This window comes from Pholis gunnellus (genome assembly GCF_910591455.1).
Source record: "Pholis gunnellus genome assembly, chromosome: 8".
In the NCBI taxonomy this organism is placed as follows: Eukaryota; Metazoa; Chordata; class Actinopteri; order Perciformes; family Pholidae; genus Pholis; species Pholis gunnellus.
This window is the reverse complement of record NC_136534.1, coordinates 18,082,039-18,094,104: the sequence shown is the minus strand read 5'-3', so window position 1 is coordinate 18,094,104 and position 12,066 is coordinate 18,082,039. Positions and strand designations below refer to the sequence as shown.

Genomic DNA, 12,066 nt, shown 5'->3' with positions numbered 1-12,066 from the left:
CTGTACTTATTTACTTATGTACTTTTAGTAAATCTCAGTGTGTGAGATAACCCCACTAGGACTGTAAACATACTGGTCAGCTCCCAGTACAAGTAACATGCTCGCTCAGTACATCCTCACCCCACCCACCACATGTTTTAGGGACCCGAAGCACCGCCTCTGAACTGATCCCTCTGAGTATAGCGTTACATGAATGAACCTCCCCCTGAACGTGGTCCTGCAAGAAAACTCCCAGCATCAGTGAGTCACAGCTGACTTGCAAACGATTCCATAAATCCAGCGCAAGTCTCCACCCGAGAGGACGTTCACTGAAGACAGAGAAACTGCGCAACGGTCTCATTTTACGCGTCAAAAAGCCAGGCATTGTCCAGAAACGTTGCGTAAGTGCAACTGATATCTTAAACAAGGCGTCAGCGGCTCTGCTCTGGGCTGCAGACTTGACGCGAAAAGAAAAGAAAAAGCAAGCAGGAGGAAAAGTAGACATTTCTGCTCGTCTGGAGTTTTGGAGGGAACAAAATGTCTAAACCTAATTATTCCGGCACGTTTCATATGGTGGAGCAGGAAAATATGGACTCCTACCTCGCAGCTCTAGGTAAGACTCTTTTTACACAGCTGTAACCCCCTAAAACAAATCCTTTTTATTTATTAAACCCCACGTTCAGACTTTTGTTGCACCTTTATTGTGATACTTTTGTACTTTTATTGATTTGATGCTTTGACTTAATCGTTTTAATCAATGATTTCATAATGTGGATCATCTTCATTTGCAGCTGCACATTAGTGAAATGAAATCCCCACCTTGTCCTTTTCATGACCCCAGACCCCCCTCCTCCCACACACACTCATAGGGTTGTATCCACTCTGTGACAAGACAAAGCTCCCCTTTTAATAAAGGAACAATAAAGTACAGCTCATGTTATATTAATCCTATTATGAATCGTCTTCTCTCAGATATTAATTTTGCCCTGAGGAAGATTGTGTGTTTGTTGAGGCCCTCAAAGGAGATCGCTCATGACCCGGCCACAGGGGCCATGACCATCCGCACTCTCACCACCTTCAAGAACTTCATGATGGATTTTACTATCGGAAAAGAATTCACCGAAGATTTGGGACCAGTGGACGGTCGTACTTGTCAGGTGTGTGTTGTTAATCTGAATATAAACATAGATTTGTTTGAACATGTAGACGGGCTTCCCGATATAATAGATAGTATCATAACTTGCTATACAAGTTTGCTTTGTGTGTTTATATTTTGGAATCTGCCAAAAGTCAACCCGCCTACTGCTGTGTTTTGGTGTTGCGTCTTTAAACCCCCGTTGAGCCTACAATGAGTGATGTGTTGTAAAAAAGTGGACAATAAAAACAACAGTTGAGTTTCCACACCCATTCAGGAATCGGAATTAGCAGCACTATCTTACAGTGTACAAAAATAACAAAAAAGATAGAGAACAGGAGCAAAAGACAAGAAAAAAAAAAGGTTTTGAACTCATGGCCACCCTTTTGCAATGAACAAAGAATCATGTGAGCTGCTTTACATACTAATTGCACGCAGTAACACAACATGTCCGTCTTCATGCAGACTACAGTGAGCTGGGAAGGAGACAACCTGATCTGTGAACAGCGAGGCGAGAAGGAAGGACGAGGCTGGACACACTGGCTGGAGGGTGACAAGCTGCATTTGGTAAGGATGTATAGGGATGGAGAGAAAGGGGGGAAAAAGCAATGAGGAAACTAAAGGGAAAATATCAAATTGATATGCTAAATATGCAAATAATACAGGGTTTGGATGTCATCATTTCCTTATTCCGTTGCACTACACTGCTTTTGTCTTTGTGGGAAGAAAAAGGTTTGTAGGGCTTGGTACATGCCTGAGGGGGGAAAGTAGGAGCCTACAAAGGAAGGCAAACACAAAAGAGGCAAAAGACTTGAATGCATGTCTTTTTATAAAGTGCTACAATAACTCAGACAGAGGAGTGTTTCTTCTCGTTCTGGTTGTGAAAGAGTTGAAGCTTACAGATAATCTGTCAATGCTGATTAAGATTTCAAACAATCGCTAGTGTCTCACTAAATAGCTCTCGCAGGAGTTCTAATAACTGTGTTGCAGCTGGGACAAAGCATTGTGTTGTTTTATATTTAGGAGAGAATTGGGAAAGAAATGCCAGCGAGGATTAGACTCTAAAATGGTGGATTTTAAAGGTTACACAAAGCAGGAGAGGGGACAAGCGAGGGCATAATGAAGAGTGAGTGAGGATGAGGGAGAGCTGGAGGAGGAAGGGGGGAGGAGTAGGGTCAAAGCAGGAAATAAGTGGATGGTGATTGAATGGGAGACGGATTACGGGGTCAAAGAGGGAGGGGGGTGGGGGTGGGATTGTATTTTGGATACAATCCCAGGTTTGTGTGTCACATCAAAGGAGAGTAAAATAAGTGATACGCTGTCTTACTATTCATTTACACCCCCCCTCTCCCCCCCTTCTCCCCATGTGGTCTTTTCCTCTCTGCAGGAGATGAGAGTTCAAGGCGTCGTTGCCAAGCAAGTCTTCAAGAAGGCTGTTTGAAGTAACCGCAAATATGTTTTAGTGAATTTATTCTGAGTAGAATCTAGTTAAGGACTCGGTACAAGTCTGAATAATGTTTATAGTCTTAAAATTATAATCAACATTATTTTGAAATGTCACAATAAGACTGAATATCTTTGAAAATACTGAAATGTACATGTACATCTTAATTGTCTGATGGTACTAACTGAAAAGAGAGCAACTGAGCAGAACGACTTGTGTAAACATTCCCAACCTACTTCCTTATATTGCACTATATAGTGATCTATCTTCACACTGTTATAAACAAATCATTCATCCGTCATCACTGCTGCGTCTGTAATTCATCACACCATGCTGCAAGTTTTAAACGTTAGTAGCCTCTGTGTCGTGTGTGTGTGTGTGTGTGTGTGTGTGTGTGTGTGTGTGTGTGTGTGTGTGTGTGTGTGTGTGTGTGTGTGTGTGTGTGTGTGTGTGTGTGTGTGTGTGTGTGTGTGTGTGTGTGTGTGTGTGTGTATTTTGCATGTGCACATTTTTTAAGTTTTATAGTTTACAAATACTGAAATTCAATGGTCAGAATTTGCATTACAGTATACTTTAAAAGATGACAAGATTACAATTCTGTACCAGAATCGGTGTCGGATGTTTGAACAGTATAAGTTTAATTAGATATCCTTTAAATTATAATTACAAAACACACCATTTACAATAAAGGTTAAGCCAGGAAATGGGGTCAAACAAATCCCATTTAAAAGACCACCTATAGGTAGATCGGTCTCGTTGTGGCACTCAGCACCAATCCTATTTGTCTGTAGGAAGGTGTAATACAAAAATATAAAAATACAACAACACTAATATTTAGTTTAACCTAAAAAAGGTACTTCTCTGAAGCGGCTGGACACTGTAGTTTTAAGCAATAAGTTACTAACAGGAGTAAATAGAGCGTTTGTAGGGGGCTATTTTCTGCTGTGGAATAATAAACATCAACAGTTCATATTCACAGCAGCAGAATAAGCTACAGTGCCGATCTTCATGGTGATGAAGTAACACATTACCCACTTCAACAATGTGGCTCGCGGATGTGTTTTTAATAGCTTTTTGGACAATGGAGCACTATGGCTCAGAGGAATACGCTACACCAGGCAACAGAGCTGCAGAGGGATTTAAAAATAATGTTTTTGTTCACTGTAAATGCATCACAGAAATATCACATCACGTAAGCTGAACTTCTCGTTAAAGTCCTGCAGGGGGCGGCAAGCCGTCAGCCACCTTAAACTCATCAGAAAGAGAGAAGCCATCTTCTGTGTTTTTTAAATAAATAGGTCCAGTTTAAGGTTTGAAAACGAGTTGCAGCATCCCTAAGCTGGAGAGGGACTCTGAGCTCCATCATTATACTGTTGCAACAATATTTACTTCCTTATGTCCCACACCACTCGTCCTCCTGTGGCTCTGAGTAGGTCCTGAGGAGGTTTCCAGTGCAGGATCCGGCACTCCCATTGATGTGGTTGGATTTAGTGAATGAAACTGAAGCCTTCAGTCGGGTTATAGGAAGGCTGCTGTCCTCTCGTTCTTGTGAGTCGCAACCCACCTCGTTATCATCTGAGGAGGATAATGAATAAAAAAATCAATGTTCAGAGTGACCATCCTTCAAAGTAATGTTACATCAAACATGCTTTGCTCTTTATGTGATTAATGGCCATCTTAATGGGGCTGAAAGCTTTTATGAGCGTGGAAAGTCATTATAAACTTGGCTGGAAAAAAGAAATTAACAATTTAAAAGGAAAAGTGTCTTCGATACTGGTGGGTTGAACACCACATCGACCAAAAGATATTCCGCCTGTTGGTGTTTTCATGATGAGTTAGAGCGCTGTCTATTAAAGGTGTAGAGATTTAGTGACTGAGACGGTCACAGTTGATGATTCACATCATTTTCAAATTCATCGAAGCCTCTTATGTTTCTCCACTTGTATTCAGGTTTGTCACCAATCTGTACGTTTTCCTAATTGGTTCTTCTCAGAAAAATATTATAACAACGGCAGCAGAAGACTACAAAGAGCGACAACTGGAAGACAAAAGTAACATTCTGAAACCACACATGGCTGATGTGCAGGTTTTGGAAGTGTTAAATACTGTTGCCTACATATTTGTATGTGTACAGTGGCGACAAAGAGTGGTTCAAGTGATACTGGGTAGCTTAGAAGTTAAAGTAGTTTGGATTAATGCATGACATAAAAAAAAGAAGCTATCATTTATCATTACTCTGCAATGTAAGGTCAGTCTTAAAAATGTGATTTAAATGAGCAGCCATCAAGTGCCCAAAGTTAATTACCTGCTGCTTGACTGGCTGCTGGCTCGTGGTAAGCAGAAGTTAGTCAGTTAGTTTTCCTGTACTAAGAAGATAGTTAATGTGGTCACCATGGAAGATGATGGATTACCTTCTAACACTTCGCTATCCACCAGCCGCCGATACTTTGTTATTAACCAATCTTCTGGTCAAAATAATTAGATTTAAAGTGGAGCACTTCTCCAGGATCAAAACTGCTAACGTTAGTTAGTTTGTCCGAGAAGACACTTTTTTTTTTTTTGCTTCTTGTGTGTGTTTTATTCGGAGTGGACTGGTGCAACTGGGCAAACATGACGATCCAAACTGACAGCAGTAAAGCAGCACCTTGAGGATAACAGGTATGTGCTCAGTTGAATGACGGCATCGTCTGTGTAAAACTGTGGGGAAAATGAAATTGCTCATCATGCCGATTATATCTCTCTAATAGTTTTAAGGTGCACCCGTGGTTTAGAGATAACGTAAAGCCACCGAGTCCGACCGGGGACTTTTGTTCCATGTCATACGCATTGACTGTATGGTCATACCCTAACTCTCACATTTTCTTCTTTTCATCTCTTAACTGTCTCTTATGAAGACATACAAAAAAAGGCCAACACATGAACACTTATTTAATAGTGTAAAGTGTGTGCGTGCGTGTGTGTGTGAGTGGGCATGCAGCAGTGTTCAAGGATTCAGCACCTGGGTTGAAAAGTGGTAGTTTGCAGCTCTCCATGTCGCAGCTCTCTTGGCAGTGACCGTTGAGCTCTGTCAACGGTAAAGACAGCTCCAGCTGAGTGAACGGTGCTGCTTCAACCAGAGAAACGGCAACACTGGAGTCGGCTGTCACAAAAATAAGCTCAATCAGTATTAATGACACAGTTTATATCTACCGTAGTCGTGATTTAAATATGATAAGTTTAATAGGTTGTCTAATTTGGAACATAGTACTGGTTATTCAAGAGAAAGAGTGTGTATGATCGGCCCATAGGGGGCCCTGTAACCTCTCAAAATACTCCTTTCTGTAGCACCAATAGTCATTGAGATGTGAAGTGTGATCCCTGTAAGTATCTTTTTAGGAAAAGTTCTTTATACGTCCTCAATCATACATTAATACATCTGTAACATTCAAATTCACCACAGCTCTGTGTGACTCAATATTGAATTGATACTTTTCATATGTATCTGAAACACTCACCTCCTGTAGACTTGAAAGGGTGTTGTAAAAAAATCTTAGTTTTCTTTTTCTCTGTGGAAAAAAAAAGTCAGACTTGAAGATGGAAAAGAATCCTCAACCTTTAATATAAAACTTGTCAACGCAGCATCATGGTGTGGTCATGGCCCAGTATCATCATCTGTCTAGTGGCCATGTGTTAAAATGTACACGCTGCTCCTGGATGTATTTGGATCTAACCAGATTATGACAAACAGGGACCCACAGCTAATTTTTGACCTAGTGACCCCCAATGGGTTAATCTAGCCACTATGAGTGACAACTCACCTAGAGATCCCCTCCAGGCATGTTTTAAGACATTAAAGACTTAAGATATTTTCATATTGTTAGGATATAAAATACGTCAGTAGGTACTCCTCCCTTGAATTTGGAAGCTTTTAAGTGTTTTAAATGGCGAAATTAGACTTCAAAACGTCATCGCGCTAATTAGATTGTCTTGCTGGACAAAATGTGTAAGTGTCATGATTTTATTTTATTTTCTGCAATAATCCAAAATCCAATGGAAATATCCCATTGGCTTTTTGTCAACGAAAATACATCATCCCTGCACTACTCTATTTTGTAAGCTGCATACTGGAGTTTCAAACTAGTTGTGAAACCCAACTTTTTCGCGGTTTAATTTAATTTTGTATGTAGTTTCCAGTATTGGCAAATTGCTTCACTGGAAATACAGTAAATGTCAATGAAATACAACTGAACGTCAGTCAAAACAATTAGTCCTGAGACTGTACCACATGCGTAGGCACTGTTTCTCTGTATGAGTTGCTGCCTGTGAAATGTGCGTCACATTATACCAAATAATTGTGTCAGGCTGAATATGTACAGGATGTGGTTTCCTCATTCAGTTTGTCATGCTCGCCGAGCTTGTTTAACGTCACGTTTCTGGGTCATTACATTTCTTCTTTTGTTACACTTCTTTTTGCATAAATTAATTTTAGACCACACTAATTTATTTCATTTAATATAAAAAAATCAGGTATGTAAATGTAATTTGACCTCACTCAGATTTTAACGATAGATTGGCTTTAATAGAAACACTGAGGAAGTATTTGTGACAGACATAAGCAGTGACCTTCAACTTGACACAAAGTAAATGGTGTCTCACAGATGTGCGTGTACCAGTGTGTGTGGGCATTTGTTGACTCTTCGGGAAGACTTTAACCAAAGTGTGCGAAAAACAGTGACTAAACGCACCTACGCATGTTACACGTTGTACACACCTGCTTCGTATGACTTGCGTTTTGCCCTCCAGCAGAGGAGACCGAACAGGATGAGTGCGGTCAACAAGAGTCCTGACCACAAGCCTGCGGGTAATATCCAGGGACATTCTGATAAACAGAAAAGGGGGATTTTTAGAGAGACCTAAATACATTTTAATTAGGTCCTCTTCCTGATTGCACACGTAACGTATATCTTCTGGGAAGTAAAGAGGGAGTGAGTGATTACTGAATACTCCCCTTGATTCATCATTAATAATATTGTAATGAATGAAATGACTGCCAATGAAAAGGACTTCATTTCTATTTCATTTCTATTTCATTTCTATTTCACGCCGGTGTTGGTAAATTATGATCACACAAGAATGATGCCAAGACATACACTTATTAGTAATTATTATCAACATTTACAAGCAGTATTTAAACACTTAAGTGGTTTATAACATACTATAATACACCATAATGTAGTTGTAAGGTGAGATTATTTTGTTATATCTTTAAGTGTTTACTAATGTATTTGTCAGCAATTATAACTCGCCTTATGAAGCATTCATAACTAATGTACAAACTATTGATAGATACTTGATAACACTGTGTAAGATAGCTGTATGATTACACATGTGAACAAATACTTTCAGCATGTTATAAAGCATTTATTAACTACTTATACACATGTGGGTTAAAAACTGTATTAATGTGATTAACATACACATCTGATACTACTATGTTATGTTTTTGTATACACCAGTGATATAGTTATAATACAATTACATTAAGTGCTTACTTCTGCTTACAACTACATTATAGTGTGTTATGAACTATTCATGCTTTATCTACTAATTTATAGTCTCAGCACCTGTGGTTGGAACAGATTCTTTCATTTTGTCTACAACAGTGTCACAGTTTTCAAAGCTGCCTGTTTCGGCCAGAAATGCCACCATGACAGCCGTGAGAGTGAACCAAAACAGTAAAATTGCGAGCGGGAACAAGGCGTTGATACTCACGAGTTGCTATAAACCGCAGTAGATCCCTTTTAACATTGTCATTTATTGTTTTCTCATTGTCATTTGATACATTTTTGTTGTAAAACTATTGCTAGCTTCTGCTTTAATGTCTATTCTCATAAGGTGGGTTTATAGCCAGTCACAACAACAGAATCGCCCCCATCTCCTGTCAGACACGTACTAACTGCAACAAGTGGTTATAGTGGTAGTAATGTAACTCTCTTCCTTAGGAATGATTTTTGCATCTGTGCAACTTCTACTTCCTCTCATTTGGTCATATGACATATAGGAACTGAAGAATCAACAGAAACTCACTCAGTTACGCAGAATAAGAGCATACTTGCACAAGTTGTTTTTTTCACTAAAATATTAGATCTATAAGAGATATAAGATCTAAAGAGAGGATACACATTTGTAACAACAGCCTTAATGTTAAAATGGAGACCTACGAGATTTGAAGTTGCCACAGATGGCATCAGTTGTTGGGGTTCCTGGAGTTTTCAACTGTCTTCCGACGTCCTCACATCTGAAAACAACATACAAGCCCAAACAAATTTGTATCCACATAATGAGTAGTGTATCTATAACTAGGGTTGCAAAGGGTTGGTACATTTCTGGGAAATGTAAGGACATTTTCCAAGGAAAGTTAAGCTTAGGACTTTACTAGAAAATGTCATTATGAAAATCATACCTTTTTTAATAGTAAACTTATTGGGAGGGAAAACACATACAAATCTGACATGGAGGAAGTCCATGGAGAGGATATGGAGGCCTGGGAGAAGTAGTTTTGGGTTTTTTTTTTGGAGGGGGTGGCCCCACAGGGAATGTTTGTCCCTGTACAGCCTACTGAATGTGACATGTAAAAGCTCCAGAGAAGCTCAAGAAACAGTTCCCACAGTGTGGAGGAAATATAGTCACAGAAGATGTGATGTGGATGTTTCGGGTTTGTAGACTGTTAATGTCAACCCAAACAAAAATGTTTCATATCTGCTGTGACTCGATGGATGACTAATAAATGATGCACGTCATGTTCTATCACATTACATACATCGACATCCTTTAGCTTTAAAAAAAAAAAGAAGAAAAAAAAATATGCAATCTGACCTGGTATGTGTTTGACAGGACGACAGGAAATCTGTTACGTTGCTGTAGGTTCCGTCTCGGCACGGAGCACAGATTGTGTCATTCGTGCGAGTGGCTGTAAAAAGGAACACGTTTTTTTCAGTTGCCGTTTTGTAAGGTGTGAATGCTTGCTGTACTGCATGATCATTTATTTTGCATCTTACAATGGAAGCTTACCTTCAACCTTGACCCCTTCACCCAAAAGGCATTGGGTCACTTGCTGGCAGTGTTCACATTTATCATTGTTGCAGTAGAAACCTTTCATACACCCGCACACCGCATCCTCTTGAGCTGTACAGTCCTTTACTTTACTCTGGTTGTTATCTGAAAGAGTCAAAGAAAGGTCTTCTGTTGCTGCTGCTGAGGTCTCTCCCATTTTAGTTTCTTTGTGTGTAAACATTTGGTCCCTGTTAAGGATAGAGCAGTGATAGAAGATGTCCTCCATACTTTTACTTTAAGTAAAAGTAGCAATATCACAATGTAATAATACTGTGTTACGTGTGTGTTAAGAATTACCATTGAAATATACCTAAAGTACCAAAAGTATAAGTACTAGAATAATATTCTATCACTGGATTATAATTAGGGATGCATTATGTGTCAGCATCACTAGCATTATAGCTGCCAAAGCTTTTGTACTGCTGGGTAGCTTAATCCACAGCAATATATGGTAATTAGTTATTTATATTTCGTATTAATAATCTGCAAAGCAACTACTGTTGTCTAATTAATGTAGTGGAGTAAAAAATACAGTATTGTAGTGGAGTAGAAGTTTAAGGTAGCATAAAATGGAATGGCGATTTTGAGGTACTTGTACTTAAAGTACAGTACTTGAGTAAATTCACGTAGTTACTTTCCATCACTGGGAAAGAGTAGAAGCAGACTATGAGACAACAGGTCTCTGGCAACAGACGCGTAAAAGGCCCCCCACAGACGCCAGACATTAGAAGAGACAAAAGAGCCTCAAACAATGAGACGAAAAAAAGCTTTATGCATCTCTCTAGTTATTTGGTGTTTCTGTAGTTGTTTTTTTTAATCTCTTTATAGTCGCTTTACAGTCGTTTCAAACAGAGGCTTTGGTCCAAGGGCCCCATTCAGTTATCCATCCACGGAAAAGATGGTCCTCTGATACAGACTTGTAATTTTAGGCAACTTAAATCAAAATTGACTGGACTTGTCTTGAGAATAAATGACAATGTTTAACTTTTAACAAACATTTTTCATTCCACGCTGTAAAACATTTTAAGCTGGTGCAACATTTTAAACCGGTTGAACTTGAAGCAGTAAGACTTCCCACTGCCTTAGAAATATGATTTAACAGAACTGAACTTGAATACTTATTTCAGGTTCTTCTCAATAGTTGGGTTTACTGTTAACTTTTTACAATGAATCACAATTACATTTCTTTCCAGTTACATTCTCGTTTGACACGCAGGTTTTACAGCCGTCTGTGCTGCTGCTTTGTACCAGAGTTAGAGCAAAGACAATACATGAGACTCCACCCTAACGTGGTTAAATTAGAAGTGTATGGGGGTTATTACTTTGAAGGTTGAAAAATAAACCTACTCCACACTGACAGGATCATATTTTCATTTCTAAGCTTGTTCCAGCTCTTCACTGAAACTATGTGACGTTAACACTGAGTGAAATATTTAAATGTAAAAGATTGGCTACACAGCAAGTTGTGTAACTACTGACCCCACCGGTAGTGTAGAGGTTTAATGAAAACAAAATGGAAAAGAGGAAGATGTTAAAAAAAGTGGATGTGATGCTGTTCACACAAAGAAAAAAATCTACACTCTATACACAAAGACAGCAAGGGGTAGAAGAGGAAGGGACTGTTTGTGTTTGCAGTACAGAAGAAGTATGTGTGTGCGAGCGTGTACGATACTGTTTGTGTGTATGGGACTTACTGGAACTGCAGTCCGTGCAGACGTGACATTTCCGCAAGTGATTTTTTGTGGCTGTGTACCGACCCCATCCACAATCGTCACACTTGGTTTTCTCTGTGTTATTACACTCGGCGACCATGTACTTTCCTGAGAGAGTTGAGAAAACAGAGGTATACAGAAAAATGTGATGTCGGGCTGTAATGCAAATATAATGTGTGAGGAATGCTGAAACGCTGAATAAATACTGTGTTGTGGTGCACAGTTCTATAAAGAAGTTTGTCATCCCAAAAGAAAAGATAGTTAAGATAAGTTAGTAAAACCGTGACTGACCTGCAGCACAGCGATCACAGCATGTCCCATCTTTTCGGGCGAACTTATCCTCACTCATGCAATTCATTATAGCCATTTGTTGCCCATTCGATTACAGTCCTCCACCTGTATGTAAAATATCTAAAGACTACAATGACAATCTTTCTCTACACTCTTCCTTGAAACCTGCTCATAACATTTTGAAATGACAGCTATTTAATCATCTTAGCTCAAGGAGCATCATTCAAGGTACAATCTCTTTACCCTTTCTGCTTTTCTGACTATCTCTACTCTTTTTCTGCTGTCTGAATGTTCTGTGACTTCATATGTGTTTCCCCTTCTCAGTCTAGCCTTACCGACTTCGCATGTCTTTTCTAATCCTACACAGTGGAAAACCCCAGTGACCCTAATGTGCTGTTTCCCCCTCCATGTCT

The 12,066-nt window shown here is 39.4% G+C and overlaps 2 protein-coding genes across 2 annotated transcripts; one reads left to right on the top strand and one right to left on the bottom strand.

Moving 5' to 3' along the window:
* The first annotated feature begins 253 nt into the window (after nt 1–253).
* On the top strand, nt 254–2,859 carry rbp5 (retinol binding protein 1a, cellular). The gene is made up of 4 exons (XM_079165569.1): nt 254–592; nt 952–1,136; nt 1,580–1,681; nt 2,502–2,859. The coding sequence occupies exons 1-4, from the start codon at nt 517–519 to the stop codon at nt 2,553–2,555; spliced, it is 417 nt and encodes a 138-aa protein (XP_079021695.1). The 5' UTR covers nt 254–516; the 3' UTR covers nt 2,556–2,859.
* A 327-nt stretch (nt 2,860–3,186) lies between these two features.
* On the bottom strand, nt 3,187–12,061 carry LOC306700076 (tumor necrosis factor receptor superfamily member 5). The gene is made up of 9 exons (XM_079164972.1): nt 11,654–12,061; nt 11,345–11,470; nt 9,609–9,755; nt 9,414–9,507; nt 8,759–8,835; nt 7,309–7,416; nt 6,053–6,103; nt 5,557–5,697; nt 3,187–4,133 (listed from the first exon to the last, which is right to left on the bottom strand). Exons 1-9 carry the CDS (start codon nt 11,727–11,729, stop codon nt 3,952–3,954), a joined length of 1,002 nt encoding a protein of 333 aa, XP_079021098.1. The 5' UTR covers nt 11,730–12,061; the 3' UTR covers nt 3,187–3,951.
* Between the last annotated feature and the right edge of the window lie 5 nt (nt 12,062–12,066).